Below are 18,974 nucleotides of genomic sequence, written 5' to 3' on the forward strand. Positions count from 1 at the left end.
AATTAAAAAAATCTAAAAAAAATTATATTAATTTTTTTATTTGGTGAGGAAACTTCTCCACGATCTTTCAGATCATGGGTATCAAATCCCCAAGCATGGCTATTGGGCACCCCCTAAATTCGTGTGGGTGTTCTCAGCAGAGTTAACCTTACATTTGAGAACTATTCATAGACAGCTTATCAACTCAGCTCGACCCTCTTAGAGTGTTGTAGTAAAAAACTAAACAATCTTTTATTACTTTTGGTTGTCTTTCAGGATATTATTTCCTGAGATTAATCACGTATTAATCATAACAGAATATAGTTTGCATGGTTAAAAGAAAATTCAAGCATAAATAAGGGGACCGCTTTCTGCGGCCCAAATATAGCAGCCGAGGCCCATAAACTAATTTCACGAGTCATCGTCGTTCTCTTTCTCTAGAGCCTTGTGTTCTCTAGTCTCTTTCTCCTATCCATCGACCCCAAACACTGAAAAAAACCCTTGAATCCAAAATCAAGAGGAGAGCAACCAATCAAAAGCTCGATGGCGCAATCTTCATTCGTCCAATGGCTCCTCAACCCCCGCAAAAACCCCTTGGCCGCCATGCACCGCAACGCCGTCGCCACCCGCCTCAAGAGATACGGTGAGGTTTCTCTTGATCTAATTCGTCTACTCCAGTTTTACATCTGAACAAATCTCTGACCTTTTTCATTTTTTTTTGATTTTGATAGGATTGCGCTATGATGATCTCTTTGATCCGATGGAAGATCTGGACATCAAAGAGGCGTTGAATCGTCTCCCTCGAGAGATCGTTGACGCTAGGACTCAGCGTCTCAAGCGCGCCATGGATCTCTCCATGAAGCATGAGTACCTCCCTGAAGAACTCCAGGTCTTTTTTTGATCTACTTTCAAGCGATCCTCAATAAATTTGCTTGTTCGTTTAGAGGATAGCAGCACTCATGTGATTTTGAGCTATCATTGGTCATCTTATGTCTATTTGATACTTCATAGTTTTTGCTAAGAATTAAACAAAATTTAGTTGAAATTTTTTTATTACTCTTAGATAGAATGCTCTATCTTCAGATTGAAAGGGTTTAGTGTAGCAAACCTATTTGATGATAAAGGGAAAAAAAGATAGGAAATTGTAAGGTTTGAACATGATTTAAGAAATCCCTTAAGATCCTTAAGCGTGGTTAAATATTGAAGAGGAGGTGTCGGCTATGGTACTGACTACTTAGTGAGTAGATTCCGAGAATTAACAAAACAAATTCGTAATTTCCCTTAAAAGATTTGTAAAAACTAAGATTTCGATGACAAGAAAAAGTGGAGGTTAGGTTCTTCTTGGAGGAGCATCTAACTTCTAGAGTTCTTAGGATTTAGTATCAATGAATTAGTTGCACAAATCAAAGTGTACATTTAGTGAGCATTTCTATACAATCACCTCATATTTCGACAAATTTGTAGTAAAAAAGCTTCGGAAAGTCGTGCTTTAGCCGGAACAGCTTATCAGATAATTTACTGCAGACTAAAAACATAGTAAAAGCCTCTCACCCCATTTTACAGACTTGAAGCCCCACTTTTGCCTCCTTTTGGGGGCTGAAATGTTGTTTTAACCTGGTTTTTGGCGTGAAAGTGAGATAATATCGGTTTTTGATCCTTCATGCACTTCATTCCACCCTACTTGGTTAAAAGCAACTTTGATTTTCTAGAGGCGTGTGTTATTGAATTTTCTACCACTCTTTTGGTTGACAGTTGCCGATAAGTATGCTGGCTGTTAAAGGATCTTTCCACGACAAAGATCTTAAAATTGTTATTTCTTATCTAAATCTTTAAACTATCTTTCATCTTTTTGTCAAATTTCCTAATTGTTTACTTTATTTTCTATTTATGTTGATATTCAAATGTTGATATTCACAGTTATTTTTACTCTTTAATTTGTTTATTCTTTATCTTTGCATGACGGATGAGTAGATTTCTTAATTTCACTATTATAAATCATTTAAAATTACCTGTTTATATTTCTATATAATACCTTTTTCTTGTTTTTGGAAAAATACACCAATCTTCATTGCTTGGTGTCTTACTTTCTTTGTATCCACATTTTGCATGTTGCATGTTACAAGTTTTGGTATTTGCATATTTCTTTTTGTGATCGCTTTTAGTCTTGTACTGTATCATGTAGCTTGTTGCGTTGTTTCAAGAAAATTTCTTCTTTGGTTTTTTTATTGATGAATTGATGTGATATTTACTCTATTTGTATTTTAAGATACTTTGGTACATTATTGCTTTTGCCTGGAGGTTGAAACATCAAAATCTTGTTATTATTTTTTATTTTCTTAATTTACATTTTCCCTCTTTAGTTTATTCTAAAATGCATTGAGCATATTTTTTCAATAACATCCCACTAAAGTGCCTAAAGCTTGTGCTCTATAAAGCTTCACTTTGTTCAGTTTTGCTCCTTCCAAAACAATGGTTCAGCATCAATCTTGCTTCCATTTACTTGTTCTGTGCCATTGTGAATTTGGAGTTCGGAGCCAATTCTCGCTATAATGCTGAAGTAGGAAGCAGCTCAACAAGATTGGTACAAATTGTCTACTTACATCTTGACATGTTTCAAATTGTCTACTTACATCTGGACATGTTTCAAATTGTCTACTTACATCTGGACATGTTTCTTGTGCTGTATAGCTTACTGCCTCATTTTGGAAAGAGGAATTAGCTGTTGCGTACACCTCCTCTTAAGTGACAAGCTGGAATACTTTGTATTTGGATGAAACTTGGCAGTTCTAGTTCAATAATAGTTTCTTAGCTTTACCAGTTCCTCTTTTCCTGTATATTGTACTGCTAGTTTAGCAGAGCCCGTCAGTAGCAAGGCATGTTATTTATGCAGCTACTCCTTTTCTTGTATATTTTTATGTACACATGTACACAGTACTTGAATTATTTTTAAACTCAGGATAGAATTTGTATCCTCATGTATCCTCATGGTTAACCTTGATGATTTCCTTTATTCTCAACAGGCATTACAGACGCCCTTTAGAAGCTATCTTCAACCTATGTTGGCTCTTGTAAGTATCTCTTGTGGACAAATGTTCTCAACTTTTTGCTAATCATCTTTGCAAATTTTTTTACATTTTCAACTGATGCTATTTTGGTACCTACATTGGTGAATTTTACCTACACTCCCTGGATGATCTTCGACAAAAGGCTCCTTGACAAACCTCTTTTATATCTAAGTAGATATTATTTGTTTTCTGTGCAATATGCATAATTGACAATTCTGGCAGTTCTTTTTATGTTTGTAAGAAAGCTTGAACATGTTTCATTTTATATCATAATCAGCATAACTCATACTAGGGAGATGTTGATTAAAAGAAGTACTCAGATCAGATTATAAGGAATTAAATATGAATATGGCATCTTTTAACATTGGTAGTTTTTTAATTACTTTATGCCTGTCCATGTTGCGAAATGAAAGTGGTGTGTTACTGTTACTGTGTATAGAAATCCTTTTCTGAATCCTCTGATAGAAAGGAATGTGCAACCTGTTCTATGATGATACTGTCTGATAATCTTGTTAATGTCTATAAATTTCTTAAGTGCAATAAAATGTAGTAGAGTTCATCAATGAACATGGTCATCTCAGTCTTATTCTTTGATCAAAATTTATCAGTGGAATAGCACACACCTTGGATTTCCCACTATTCTTTTGCTGTGTATAGAAATTCTTTTCTGAGTGCTCTGATGGAAAGGATTGTGCGACCTGTTCTATGATAGTGCTGTCTGATTATTTCATTAATGTCTGGAGTTTCTTAAGTGAAATAAAAATTTAGTAGAGTTCATCAATGAATAAGGTCATCTCAGTCTTATTCTTTGATCAAATTTGGAAAAGCGCACACACGTTGGATCTCCCGCTCTATTCCTTGACCCGGACCCACGGGCTGGACTTCAGACTAAAGTTGTCCACATGCATATTAATGGTATCGCTTAACTATGTTTAGTAACTCTTAAGTTTGAGGGAGAAATGTTTTGCATGAAAAATTCAGGTATATGCTTGTCTACCAGGATAAGAAAATGGTTGTTCACGTCATTACTCTCTGGTGACTAGTTTCTTTGCTTTCACAAACTATTACGTCATTACTGTAATTGTTTCTACCGATTGCTACAGATTATAATGTACTAGAATCTCAGTGTATAAATTAAAAATATTCTTCAGATAAGGATTACAGGATACTTGCTAGCGGATTGAGAATCATTTATATCTATTATTCATCTTCTTCTGAGATGAGTAAGTTGGAGATGTATAAAGGGATCTTATGACATGTTCACATATTTGTAGGTGAAGAGAGAAAGAGCCGAACGGGAGGCATTAGGAGCTCTGCCCCTCTATCAGCGTACTATACCTTGAGTCTGTATTTGCGGTGAATTAATCCTGCTGCAGTTGGTGTTACTGGAGGCTTGCGGTGGTTCATGCTATCTGCATTTAGGAATATTTTTGTTTACTTGCTTTGCTTGTTGTGTCATAAAATCTGGCGTTCTCGGTATTTTCCATCACGTCGATTTACAGACGTTTGTATTTTCTCTTGTTTCATGTGAGACTAATCGGTCACTATACAATTTGAATAATGTACAATGGTTGTGATGTATTACGGGTTGATGCATGGTGTTTGGACAAGATTTCCTTGTCAATCTATTAGAAATCTTCTTCATTTGATGCAATCGGTGTTTGTCGAGTTCCATGATGTAGACTTGGTCGCCTACATGATGTGGAGGTAGTAGCCTTGTATTTCACCCGGTAAACCTTCGATCCGATCCGTTCATGGTGATTATTTCGATTAAGAATCAGTGCAGCTCTATAATTTAGAGCTTTGGCTTATTGTACGCTAGAGTCCGTGTGGGTGATCGTTATCGTATCCTGCTCTACTGTGATAGAGTTGAGGACCCGTAATCACTCCGAGCAGTTCTGTGCACGGGAAGCTGATTATTGTTCCATTTTAATCCGGGTAAATAATTGTGGACAATTTCTCTGATTTGTACATTCAGCAGCAGCTTACCTATTCCTCAACTAGTTTATTTATTATTAAGATATTCCTCTGCCCCCCATGAGTTGAGGTATCGAAAGTTTTAATAAACGAGGGGCTCATCTGCAATTTACCTTTCCAAAAGGTAGGGGTGTGCAACGGTCGGTTTGGTTCGGTTTTTACCAAAATTTTAACAATCGAACCGAACGCTTATAATTCAAAACCGAACCGAACTGTTACAAATCGGTTCGGTGCGGTTCGGTTCGGTTTGTTCGGTTCTAACTTCATCAAACTTCTTATCAAACAACAAACTGTGTTAAAGAAAAAAAATATCAACAAAATAGGAGATTATGAAGCATTAAACACTGATATAATGATATTGTTTTTAACCCATAATGATCCAGAAAATAAGTTTAGAGTTTAAGTCTTTGACTCTTTAGGGACGAGTTTGGTAGGGTTTGAGATCAGAATGGGTAGTACTGCACTATATTCGATCGGTTCGGGTTGAAAAGTTTTCAAACCGACCCAAACCGCCCTACTCATAAAACCAATTTTTTCGAATCGGTTTGGTTCGGTCGGTTTTTTCGGTTTGGATCGAACCATGCTCAGCCTTACCAAAAGGTAGAAGCCTGTTTGACTGAGAGCCCCCCGGCTTCCCTCATCATCCCTCGTGAAAATAATTAGTAAACCGGCCCGCTTTCATCTTCTGCGTCACGGTACCCCCGTCCCCCGAGCCCAAATTAAAACCAAACCAGATCCCAAACGAAAACCAAAATCACCACCGTCAACGCCGGCGAGAAACCAGCAAATGGTGTTCAGCAGCGCGGCGGTGTGCCGCGTGGCGTCGGCCTCCGCCGACCTCTGCCAGCTCATCGCGTGCAATCCCGAGCGATTGAGCGGCGACCAGGTCCTCGACCTCCTCTGCTGCTTGCCTCTCCGCCATCTCCGACGACTCGCCCTCTGCCTCTTCTCCTTCTTCTGTTTCCCTATCAACCCCGACCCCCAGTACTACGACCACTACCGCGATCGATCCTCGTCGCCTTCGAGCTCTTCATCGTCGTCGTCGTCGTTGGACTACGGTTACGATTCGCACTCGGACTGATCGTAGATCGATTTGTGTACAGTAATCTTCTCCTCCTCCTCCTCCCCCTGATCATTTATGTTGTTGTCGTGATGATGATTTGGATTATTGTTGTTTAGGTGTTTAGGGTTTGATTGGGATATTTGATAAACAGGTTTTTGTAATCAACCTTACGGGTGTGGGGATTGGGGAGGTTATGTTTGTTGTAACGTAATGGGGGGAAAAGCTCACAGCTTGCAGAAATAGGTCAATGCGAGTAGTGTTTTCGCAACTGTAATTGCCATTATTAGTGAAACAAACAGCTGAAAATGATGCTATGATGGTGGTTTTCCGCGATTCAAACTGCGTAGAATTTTTTGTTTTTCGTTTGTAGTTATAATGTACCAAAATTAACACCATATGCCACCTGTTACAAATATTGGTAAAAGTGTTCTTTGTTACACAAATGGCGCCCAAGTGCGTCATCATATTTGGCGTAGAAATTGATATTCAGTGACAAAGAATGAATTAGAAATTAGAGCAGCAGCTGAGTTCCTTGGAACTGAATTCCTTTGTCACATAGCATTATGTGGGAGTTAGGAACATCATGCGTGTTGGAGGAAAAGCACCACTTAGAAATTTACTCGACCGTGCTTTAGCGTGTCCCTAGGAAAGAGTTTCCTGATCGTGAGCCTTTGGCCTCGCTTGGTATGCGGGAACGAGTGGGAATGAAACGCCAATTCTCACTTCTCATTCCTTTCTACAAACACCACCTCTTTTTGAAAGGTAGAATGACATTCCCATCAATTCCCGATTTTTGTGGGAATGAGCATTCCCAATGAGATGGTAGGGAATGGCCTTTCCCACTTAAATGTGAATCTATAAAATAGGTAGTTTCCAAATATGACCATTCCCACTTCATTCTCTAGATTGAACACAAACGTGAGAATGGAAGTGAGCATCCGATTCCCACATTAATTTCGTTTCATGCCTTAGTTCATTCCATTCTCACTTCATTGGATTCTCGCATACCAAACAAGTCGTAACTAATAGCTTGTACTTTATCTGACTAATAATTGTTTCTTCCCATGTGGGATCACTTGTCAAAGATTTTTTTGTAATTGGTCACTCTGTTGTTTGATTTCTTCACCCTTTAGAAATTGGTGGAACAGAAAAAGTGACGACCGCTGAAATATTGTGATGTGAGGCAGAACCTAGTATGAGGATGGCTTGTTACTTGTTAGATCCATTTACTGTGACCAAATGCTAGAAGGGAAGCTTTTTGTTTTTTTCATAAATTTCTTCGTGACTTAGACACCAACCATATGCATGAAGGAGTTACAACCCTTCCTGCATATTGGTTGATAGAGAGCGGTCACCTAAAATTTCAAATGGCGATTGTCATTTAGATTTTCTGGATCTGTTTAGAAATACTAATTGTTTCTGTTGCGTACGTTGGTTACCTCCTTCACTTAGAAAAGGTTGCTAACACACCTTGATCTTCCATAGGACTTTGAGAACTCGTGCCTGAAAATTACTCATGGACAGGTACATCTTTATAGAAAATACATTTCAAGGACTCATTCACTTAGATGCATTTAAAAACGTTAATCTGAAGGCCCCTTGTATAGTTTAAAGACAGGACCGATCGGTGGATTTGCACTTGGTGCATAAAAGTTAAGGAAACCCTATAAATTTACTGCACCATGAAGTACAATCAGACTAAAAATTAGAGGCAGCTTCTTAACTATGTCAAGATCCCGTTGTAGTTCGATCAAGAACAGTACAATCAGGCTAAAAATTAGAGGCCCTTTTGTTACGCTATTCATTAATATGACTTTGATGCTGATATTGCACCACTTAGTAATTGGAAGCACATGCATCTGGAGAGTAATTTTTCCAATTTGATTGGCAGTTTTATGCGAATTTTGTTGTTTTGGCAGTTGAAGCTTCTGAAGGTGCTAGGCATTGTCAGATGTGTGCTTCAGAAGCTTTACCTAGTCGCATTGCATCTCTGAACGTGTGTATAAAATGACTAATCTTGCTGTCATGACATCTAGATAACTATTTAAAAGTGCTTGCATCCTAGTCATTCTTGTTTAGTAATGGAGGCTGCATGGATTAGCCATCAAATACTAGTTTGTGGTTCAAATATTGCAAAATGTAACGCTTTTCTCCTGGTGGGAAACTGGATTGACTGTTACATGTTTCTTTAAATCTTAATTAATTATAACGTTTTGCGCTTCTTTGAACTGACTATTAGAGTGATTGAAATGTAGAGAGAGCAGCAAGTGCCAAGTGGTGACGGTTGGCTCGTTGCGCCTGATCATAATTGATTGAACCTCTGCATAATCATGAGACATCTACAGATTTATAGGGTGCCAAAAGCATGTGTTTGTTTGGAATGGTGAATATTGCAAGCAATAGGAAATTTCTAGGTCAGCTAGCATAGCCTCTAGAAGCTCTATAAATTTCCTTTCTAGAAGCTCTATAATTTTCCTTTCTTATGGGGCTGCACCTGCACGTCTTCCAATCAGAAAGTCAAGAGATAACAACCCATGTGAAAGCGATGATAAATTTCTTTCCCAGTGTGGTGCTCCATTGGTTGAGCCGGTACATAGCTTAATGGTGACAGGTTCAGCTATGCACGTATTTTCCTAAGTTCGTAGACTTAATGGGGTTTTCTGGACCCATGTTATTGTCAATTTGGACCAAAGGGAAGCATAACATAGGTGTACTGCTCTGCTCCTGTTTGGAATTTAACTTTTTTTTATTTATTTATTTAAACTTTCGAGTTCTTCTATATGCAAATATGTTGGTTTTGGTTGAATTCTGACTCCGAGATTCACAATTTGAGGGCCATGTATTTCACTTGGATAACCCAATTAGGACCGTTTGTTTGGATAATTATTTTCTGGGCTTGTAGCATTACGGGTAAATCGTACTGCCTAAGATGAGCGATAATTTTCACAGTCAACTGTTTGGGAACAAGATGTATGACAATCACTGACAATTTGCAACCTTCTTTAAGAGAGCTTTCTTACTCCAAGTGGTATTATTGTAACATAACCATCAAGCAAATCGTTAATGGAGTGTGACAATGGATGGGTTAAATTAATGTGCCTGTTTCACATACTTGAGTTCATACTTACTTTTTCAAGTTCTCTACCTACAAAAGGCTACACATATTTATTTCTATCATACGGGGAGCAGTGGTCTGTGTCAGTTTATCAAGCACATAATGTATCTACTTTGAGCAATTGTACACTGTTGTGACCATGGGTGGATGTTGTGATATCCTGGAATTGGATATTGCATACTTTTTGAAAGGAGCTTATGTTTACTTGGTGGATGTATTTGTTTCTGTCTTTACCTTTTTTTTTTTTCCCTTTCTTGAGTTGTCTGTGCTTGTGTGTGTCTGTGGCGGTGGTCGTGGTGGTGCCCGTGGGGGCGTAGGAGTAAAAAGAGGAATGTAAAAGGTTTGAGGTGAGAATTCTCTCTTTTTAAGACTTTTCCCATTCAAGAAAGAAAGAAGTAAGATAGTACCATATGTATATACATTAATGAGGAAATAAAAGAACACGAGGACAGCTCCAGCATGGAACTGTCTATGCTTTCCAACCAAAAAGGCAAAAGATAGCATCTTTATCATCGGACTTTTCAAATCGCGATCTATTCTCTCTCCTCTTTAATCTTCCTAATAGTGTAATAGATTTTTCGTTGACAGCAAAATGAGACTCTACAAGTAACATGCTGATCTAAAAGCACGCTGGCTAACTACTGTCTTGTGTGGAGATAAAATATGCAGTTTCTGTTTATGTCTTTGATTGCTAAGCCAATTTTAATACAATTAGTTTCTATATTCTTGGTTCACATTCTCTCGCAAACTGCTGGATAAGTTGTGTGTTTAAGCTTTACCTTGTTTACTTGTTGACTATTTCTAGCATTATGAGTTTTTGGCATTATGACAGCGTGGAAGCCATGATCCTAGCTTTGAACTTTTGGCAGTTCAGTAGTCTTCTCTTCTTTGTAACGTGAGGTTGACTAATTCTAGGTAGACCATTGTTGCGACTTTCAGTATCTAGGAGGATCATTGACTGTGTGAAAATGATTCTAGAGTGTTTTCTGATTCATTTGTTGCTAAATAGCTTGCAGCAATCAACCAGAAATAATTGAGGGAGCGTGATAAGCTCTCACTCGGTATCACCGCACGAGAGGATGGATTTATTTTGTCAACCATGTTGGACAACCAATGTGGGGTTTTCTGGTTAACAGCATCCATCAATTAGTTGATATAAGGAGAGAGGCAGGTTCTCGTGTAAAAGAGAAATAGAACATGAGGGCTTTTCTCTAACATGTGGAGTTCATAGTTCTCAAATCACATAGATGTGATCCAAAGTGAATCATATTTTTCTGCATATGTATTCGCGAAGCACATTAATCGAAACTTGATATGTTTTTTAGATTCTGGAGTACATTGACAGCACACTTTTGGCACGTGGAGGGTGCAATTCAATGTTCTTTGGGGCTCATATAATAGATAATTCAACGTGGTCTGAACTTGCTCAGGTTTCTGTGGTGTATATATGCATTTTGTAAAGAGTTTTCAGCATTCAAAATGTTGCAACAGGGGCTACACAGACATAGAAGATGTCTATACAAGAGTGAAGAATAACAACACCGAATAAACACAATGAAGACAAAGAGAGAACAACACACAAGGATTTAACGTGGTTCGGTTAGTATGACCTACATCCACGGGCGAGAACAACAGAGAACTTTACTAATCATAAAAGAGAAGATTACAAAGAGGAGAACACTCTCTAACAAAAGAATTACACAAAGAAAGAGATTTCTCTTTCTATCTCTCTCTCTCCCCCCTCTCTCTTTACTTTTTCGTTCTCCGTCTGTCTGCTTTGAGCTCTCTCCCACCCCCTTTTATAACATTTAAATATTAATTAAAAATTAACAAATGGTTGGCGGCACAGTAATATTAGGTGGATTTGATGGAACAATGACGGTTAGGTGAGTCTTGAATTCAAAGTCACATAATAAATCTTCACATTGACTTTGAATATGAAGATCTTCTCTTCACTCTTGCTGTCTCGCTAGAAGCCTCTTACGGACTTAAGCTCTGCTTTAATGAACTCCAAACAATTCGAGATAATGCTTGAACTTGCGCGAATATACATGCTTCGTTATCATATCTGCTAGATTATCTGCAGTACCAATCTTTTTAATTTTGATGACTTTAATTTCTTTGATAAAATAATACCTGACATCTATATATTTGATTCTTTTATGATACATCTGATGTTTTGTCAAATGTATAGCACTCTAGCTGTCATAAAATATCGTAGTAACACATTGGTGTAAGCTGAGATCTTCAACTAAACCTCTCAACCAAATGACTTCTTTCGCTGCTTTTGTCACCGCCATATACTCTATCTCTGTGGCAGACAAAGCAATTGTCGACTGTAGAGTCGCCTTCCAACTAATAGCACTACCTGAAAGAGTGAATATATAACATGTCAGGGATCGTCTCTTATCCAAATCGCCCGCATAATCTGAATCAAAATAGCCAAGTATTCTGCAATCTGAGTTTGTGTTCCTGCCAAAATATAAACCAATATTAGCAGATCCTCTCAAATAATTAAGTACCCATTTCACGGCCTACCAATGAGTCTTTCCAGACTTATCCATATACCGACTCACAATACTGATTGCATATGAAATATCTGGACGGGTGTAGACCATAATATACATAATGCTTCCAACTGCACTAGCATAAAGAACACAATACATGTACTCCTCCTCCTCTTCAGTCTAAGGTGACAAATCTGCTGAAAGACAAAAATGAGCAGCAAGCGGAGTCTTCACAGGCTTGGCATCAAGCATGCCAAATCTTTTCAATACCTTCTTGATGTATTTCACCTGAGATAGGAATAAACTTTCTTCTCGCATGTTCCTGTGAATCTTCGTCTTCCAAAATCTTCTTCGCTGCTCCCAAGTCATTCATCTCAAAATCATGTTTGAGTTGAGATTTCAACTCGTTGATTTCTGACATATATTTAGTTGCAATCAACATGTCATCAATATACAAAAGTAAATACATAAAAGAACCATCATTGAGCTTTTTATGATAAACACAACTATCATATTTACTCCTAAAGTAACCAAGCTCAAACGTGAAAGTATCAAATCTCAAATACCATTGCATCGGAGATTGTTTTAACCCATAAAGATATTTCTTCAACCTGCACACATAATCTTCTTTTCCTTCAACAGTGAACTCATCTAGCTGATGCATAAAGATCTGTTCCTTAAGCTCGCTATGTAGAAAAGCCGTCTTCACAACAAGTTTCTCAAGCTCCAAATTAAAATGAGTAACCATAGCAAACAACACGCGGATTGAGGTGTGTTTTACAATTGGAGAGAATACTTTATTGAAGTCTACACCTTCTGTCTGACTGTAGCCTTTAGCTACAAAACATGAATTGTACCTTATTGAATCTGTATCCGAAGCTCCTTCTTTCTTCTTGAACACTCATTTACAGCCAACGATTTTCTATCCTCTTGGTGACTTCATTAACTCTCATGTCTGGTTCTTGTGAAGAGACTCCATCTCTTCAGTTATCGTAACAATCTAATTTGCAGCCTCATTGCCACTAATAACATCATTATAGGTAGAAGGCTCTGGAATCTCAATCGACTCTGCTATACTCAAAGCATAAGAAAGTATGTTTGCATAACGTTGAGGAGGTCAGATCTGCCTTTTTGTTCTCCAGGTGACAATATTATACTCTTGCTCTTGCGATGTATCAGCATCTGAAGTTGAACCTTCTACAGTATCAACTTGTTCAACATGAGCGCCCTCAAGCATTCTCTTTGAAGCTGAGCTCTCTAGCTCCACCTGCTTGCTAGACTCCTTTTCAGTACCTGTAGTGTCAATAAAAACTTATTTCTCGGGTGAAGCATGAATTTCGCATCAAAAGTAACATCCCTACTAATAATAAACTTATGTGGTTTTAGATCAGAACACTACAATCTATATCCCTTCACCCCAGTAGCATATCTTAGAAAGATAGCCTTCTTTGCTTTGGGTTCAAGCTTACCATCATTAACATGAAAATAAGCAGAGCAACCAAATACTCTTAAATGAGAGTAATTAGCAGGAGCATCAGACCATACCTCTTCTGGAGTCTTAAAATCAATTGCTGTAGAAGGAGATCTATTTATCAAATAGCAAGCTATATTGACTGCCTCAGCCCAAAAGTCTTTTGACAAACCGACATTAGAGAGCATGCACCGAGCTCTCTCTAAAAGTGTTCTGTTCATTCTTTTCGCGATTCCATTTTGCTGTGGTGTATGCTGAACTATACGATGACGCACAATACTTTCATTCTTGCAGAATCGGTCAAACTCTGTGAAACAAAACTTCATCCTATTGTCGGTTCTGAGGCGCTTCACTTTCTTTCCTGTTTGTTTCTCAATCATAACCTTCAATTGCTTGAAGGTTGCAAACACATCACTCTTATGCTTCAAAGGATACACCCAAACTTTTCTGGAATAATCATCAATTAATGTTAGTAGAAAATTATCTTCACCTTTGGATAGAACCTGAGAGGGACCCCAAACATCTGAATGAATATAATTTAAAGTATCCTTGGTTCTGTGGACATCGGTACTAAGCCAGACTCTATGGTGTTTTCTGAAAACACAATGCTTACAAAAGTCTAATTTACTTGTTTTCTGACCACAAAACAGACCTTGTTTGCTCAATACATCCAGTCATCTCTCACTCATATGCCCTAACCCATATGCCACAAACGTATAGTATCAGAATCTGAATCCTCTGAGGATGACACTGCTGTAGCACCTGTCACTGTACTGCCTTCAAGGATATAGAGGGTATTTACTTTCTTTCCTTTCATCACAATAAGAGAGCATTTACTAATTCCTAAAACTCCACCTTTAGCCAAAAATTTAAAACCATATGAGTCAATGGTGCCTAAAGAAATGAGGTTCTTCTTTAACTCTGGTATTTGTCTGACATTACTTAATATTCTAACAATACCATCATGAGTTTTAATCTTAATTGATCTAATACCAACAATCTTGCAAGGCATGTTATTTCCCAACAAGACATTCCCACCATCGATAGACTGATATGTGACAAACCAATCCGTATGCGGACACATATGGTAGGAATAACCCAAATCAAGAACCCACTCATCTTGTGAATGAGTATTAACACTAACTGAAAGAACTTCATGTGTACTAGAAGACTCTTCAATTATAGTGGTAACTAAAGGTTTCACCTCCCCAGACTTCGGATGCGAATTATTCTTTGCTTTGAGCAATGGATAATTAGGTTTCATATGCCCATATTTATGACAGTAATAACATTTAACATTTTTTTTCTTGGCATGGACTTTGATCTAGACATTTTTCTTTTTTTGCATCTACTACCAACACCCTTTTTAGGACGATCACGAGCGAATAAGCCTTCAGCTTGATCCTCTCCTCCTATGATAGATACTTTCTGCCTTAACTCTTTTGAATGTAAGGCCGATTTGACATTCTCCAAAAAAAAATATATCTCTACCGTACAATATGCTATTAACAAAGTTCTCATAGAAAGGAGGTAATGAACATAACAAGATGAGGGCTTGATCTTCTTCGTCAATTTTAACATCAATATTCTTTAAATCCATAAGAATAGTGTTAAGTTCATCTAAGTGGTCTTTAATTCGCAAACCTTCCTTCATGCGAAGGGTGAAGAGGCGTTGCTTCAAGTAGAGCTTGTTCGTTAGAGATTTTATCATGTACAAGCTCTCCAACTTGAGCCACAAGCCGACGACAGTATCTTCATTGGCAACCTCCTACAGGACCTCATCGGCCAAACAGACCTGTATGACACTATGCACATTCTTTCTCATCATCGGACATAGATTCTGACAACTTATCCTTTCCGGACAAGATCTTGAACATTCCTTGTAGTACTAGGAGAGCCCTCATTTTTACTCTCCACAAACTAAAGCTGTTTCTCCCATCGAATTTCTTCACTTTGTATTTTGCAAAAAACATCTTGAAACACTAGAATAGTAACTGTAATTATGAACAATAACCTTACTTGTGAACAATAACAGTACATATGAATAGTATCGTACTCGTAAATAATATTCGGTGCTTTTAAAGAGTAAATGATAATCTAACATATTTTCTGATGTGGAGGATCCACTTTTAGTGGCAGGCACAGAGCATACGATTAGTGCCAGCCACAGAGCATACGATAAGCAGATACACGTACTCTAAGTCAGACTCTGGTCCCAGTCTAACCTATCATAGGCTTTCGCAAAGTCTAATTTTAGTAAAATTCCTCCTTTTTAATTATTCTGAAAACAATCATCAATAATTTCTTGAGCTGCAGCTACTCCATCAAGCAAAAATATGTTCTTAATGAAACAAGATTGTACTGGATCAATAACCCACTCAAGCTTAGAATTCAGCCTATAAGTCAAGGCTTTAGTAATTATCTTGTAAATCACATTAAGAAGGCTGATAGGTCTGTAATCATTGACAGGAATAGCCTCATTTTTTTTTGGAATAAGAACAATATGAGCATAGTTCATGAATAGTTATATTCAGACTACACCTAGAAGAAGCTACATTCAGAAAAGAAAAAGACTCTTCTCCATTACATATTTTAGTTTTTCCTGTTTATTTGTGACCCATATTCACTCACCCTCTTCTTAATTTATCAACTTAGCTGCTTAAACCAAAAGGCTGTTGAGTTTCTGAATGAAGGAAAGTACAAGGCGGGGTAAGTTAACTGATGCTCTGTTTTGTCTCAAGAAGGCGAAGGGGATGGCAATGAACAGTTGCTTTATCTATTTCAGTTACCATAGAGCTTATTAAATCTGAGTTTAAATTGGGTTGAGTTGGATCTCTAACTCTCTCGAAAGCAATGTAATCTGAAATTATTTTCTTCTCTGTACTATCTTTGTTCACATCCAGTACAAACCGGAAAGGGCCTTTATGAGGTAACAATTTAAATTCTATGATTTTATCTGGTTTATATCACCATTTTCTGTAGCCAGTTTGCACTCGATATAATTTACTTTTTACTAATTTACTTGGCTGTTAGCTGTAGTTGTAGAAAGCCAGTCTGGTTCTTGTTGTGTCATATCCTTTGTTTTGATGCTTTTCAAGTAGAAATGATAGCTAAGATTTATCAATTAATGAGTTAGGATTACTGTTTCCAGATTCCACACTTTTCTGGTGAATGGAACAATCATAAAACGAGCTTTTCAGGAATAGTCAATTTGATTGTCTGACCCTTGTGCTGATACTTGTCTCACATGCCAATGATGAAGAATGAAGTGGAGCAGGACGTCTACAGTACTTGGCTGCTTGTTCGGAATTTACTCAATTGGTCAGAGTAGACTATCGTAGAAGTCCGATTATTTGTAGAAGTGAATCATTAAGAGGGGTGCATACGGTTCAGCTAAGGATATGTACTTACCATATCCATATCCATTTGCAAATCACGAATACGGATATGAATATGTCTCGGTTAGAAAATGGATATTCATATCCATATCTGCTAAATTATATCCATATACATGCATGTGAATAAGCGGATATGCATGTGGACACAAAACATATATGATAAAACCAGATAACAATGAAAAGTTATAGTGCATATGGTACAAGAGAGCTCAGTAATATGTTATATCTAAAAAACTTAGATTAAGTCTTTTGATCATAAAATTTTACCTCAAATCTATCAATCTAAGGATTAAAACTATTGCGACTGTATGACCAACATATATTTGGATACTGATCCAGATATTTCACTCCATATCCTTATTCACCATATCATGTCTGATATATCATACAGATTTTAGTAACCATATCCTCATCGTAACGGATATGGATATTTCCTTGAACAGGGATATTCTTGTGCACCCCTAATCGCTACAGTGTGTAGTGGTGGTGGGCCCATAAAATTCTCTTAATGGATATGCTTCTCAAAGATCATTACATGCTAATTGGTATATAGTTGAATAAGGGGGTGATTGAACTGGATAAGTGAATGTATGGTGAATAGGGATTTTTTTAATTACTTGTCTGATTGCTGCCATCAATCAGAAATAATTAAAGGATCAGCTTGGCATGTATGCAGTCTTCAGGACATAATTGAGCTGAAGAGATTGATGAGCTGGTGATAAGCTAATTAGGACAATTTTTTGTTTGGATAATCGTTTGCATTCAACTTAATTTTAGCCACGTACTACAGCCTATTCTCACAGCATTGTGATTTAACCTGATGCTACAAAAGCTCTATATCTTACTGAGCACAAGGAACATATAATCAGAGGTTTTAACTGGGAACAAGATGTATATATGGTTGTTTTTTCGTAATATAACTAGCCTCGATCGTCATTTGGGAGAAGCACTGACGTCACGCAACGTTCTTTTGAGTGTTTCTCATCTATTAGCAGCATGGTAACGTAACTATATCAAGAAGTCGTTGGCGGGGGCATGAAATTGCATGGGTGAAACCAATGTGCGAGTTTCGCATAGTTGAGTCCGTAGATCTTCTTTTCCAAGTTATGCACCAGAAAAGGTTGTTTGAGTGTAGATTTCAACTCATACTTTCCCTCTCTATAGTACTATTATGTGCACTTCTCTCATACGTGGAGCAGTGGACTGTGCCGGTTTATCAAACAGATGATGAATCTGCTTTGAGCAGTTTGTCTACTGTGTAGACATCAGGTGAATATTGTGATATCATAGAGTCGGCATCAGCATGCTGACAATTTAAAGGGGCTAGAAGCTTGTTAATGAAGGAAGCTACGGTTGTTAGGTGGATGTTTGTTGTTTTTGTGTGTGTGCGTGTTGTTTGGTGTGTGTGTGTGGGTGTGGGGTGGGGGGGTCTTTATGTGACATGTGAAGGGGTTGAGGTGATAACTCTCACTTTTAAACTTTTCTATCCGATTAAGAAAGATATAAGATAGTACTTGCTATAACCCCTAAATTACTAAATATTAATCTCCATAGAGAAGTCGACACGTCTTTTACACTATACTTAACCAGACTAATTCAAGACCAAGAGAACATCCGCCTCAGCACGACTAACTTGATTGGTCGACAACTTGCATAGCCGAGTCAAAAGGCGGTACTACTCGGCCAACCCCTCAATTGACTCCACAAGCGATCCGACTCGGCTCACTGTTTAGTCGATAACTCGCGTAACCGAGTCAAAAGATGGTACTTCTCGGCCCTGGACCTGACGAGTCCAAGGGCAGTAGTTACCTCAAACCCCTCGCCAGCCGACTACTCTCGCATTATCTGCAATGACAACATCATCATTACTCCAGCCCCCGTAGTTTTTAAGACTCATCGGACCTAGTCAGCATCAAGCACCTGTTGTCATTCCCATAATAAATGATCAGGTGACTCACATCTTTCAGCAACCGACACGTGACACATGTTTGCCGACTCAACTACCTAGCTGGACTCGGTCCAAGTTACCTTCTTGCCCCTCAAATCCACTATAAAAGGAGCGACACTGCATAAGGTAACGCTCTCTGGCCTTTTTTACGTAACTAAAAACTAACTCTATACTTTCCCACTTAAGATCACCTACTGACTTGATCGTCGGAGGAACAACTGGAGAACCAGCTCCCCCCCTCTTACGAGTTCCTTCATGTGCAGGGAAGAACAATGAGCCCCATAACCACTCATCAGAAGGAGCTAGAGGACCCTAATCACTTCGTAAACTCTCAAATAACCCTCTGTTTGATAACTGACATCAACAGTACTAGATGATAGTACTAGATGTTATATATCAGTGAGGAAAGAAACGAACATGAGGACAATCTCAGCATAGGACTGTCTACACT

At 38.0% G+C, this 18,974-nt stretch overlaps 1 protein-coding gene across 1 annotated transcript; it reads left to right on the forward strand.

Annotated features, from left to right (window-relative positions):
- Positions 382-4,654, forward strand: LOC109833812 (cytochrome b-c1 complex subunit 7-2). The gene is made up of 4 exons (XM_020401638.1): positions 382-622; positions 711-868; positions 3,000-3,047; positions 4,319-4,654. Exons 1-4 carry the CDS (start codon positions 523-525, stop codon positions 4,385-4,387), a joined length of 375 nt encoding a protein of 124 aa, XP_020257227.1. The 5' UTR covers positions 382-522; the 3' UTR covers positions 4,388-4,654.

Source organism: Asparagus officinalis, chromosome 3 (genome assembly GCF_001876935.1).
Source record: "Asparagus officinalis chromosome 3, Aspof.V1, whole genome shotgun sequence".
Lineage (NCBI taxonomy): Eukaryota > Viridiplantae > Streptophyta > Magnoliopsida > Asparagales > Asparagaceae > Asparagus > Asparagus officinalis.

Excerpts from the sequence above, each read along its gene's own strand:
- LOC109833812 (XM_020401638.1), top strand. The coding sequence starts at position 523 with ATGGCGCAATCTTCATTCGTCCAATGGCTCCTCAACCCCCGCAAAAAC. Across the intron at positions 869-2,999 it reads ACCTCCCTGAAGAACTCCAG|GCATTACAGACGCCCTTTAG; the intron begins GTCTTTTTTTGA and ends TATTCTCAACAG. Across the intron at positions 3,048-4,318 it reads TTCAACCTATGTTGGCTCTT|GTGAAGAGAGAAAGAGCCGA; the intron begins GTAAGTATCTCT and ends ACATATTTGTAG.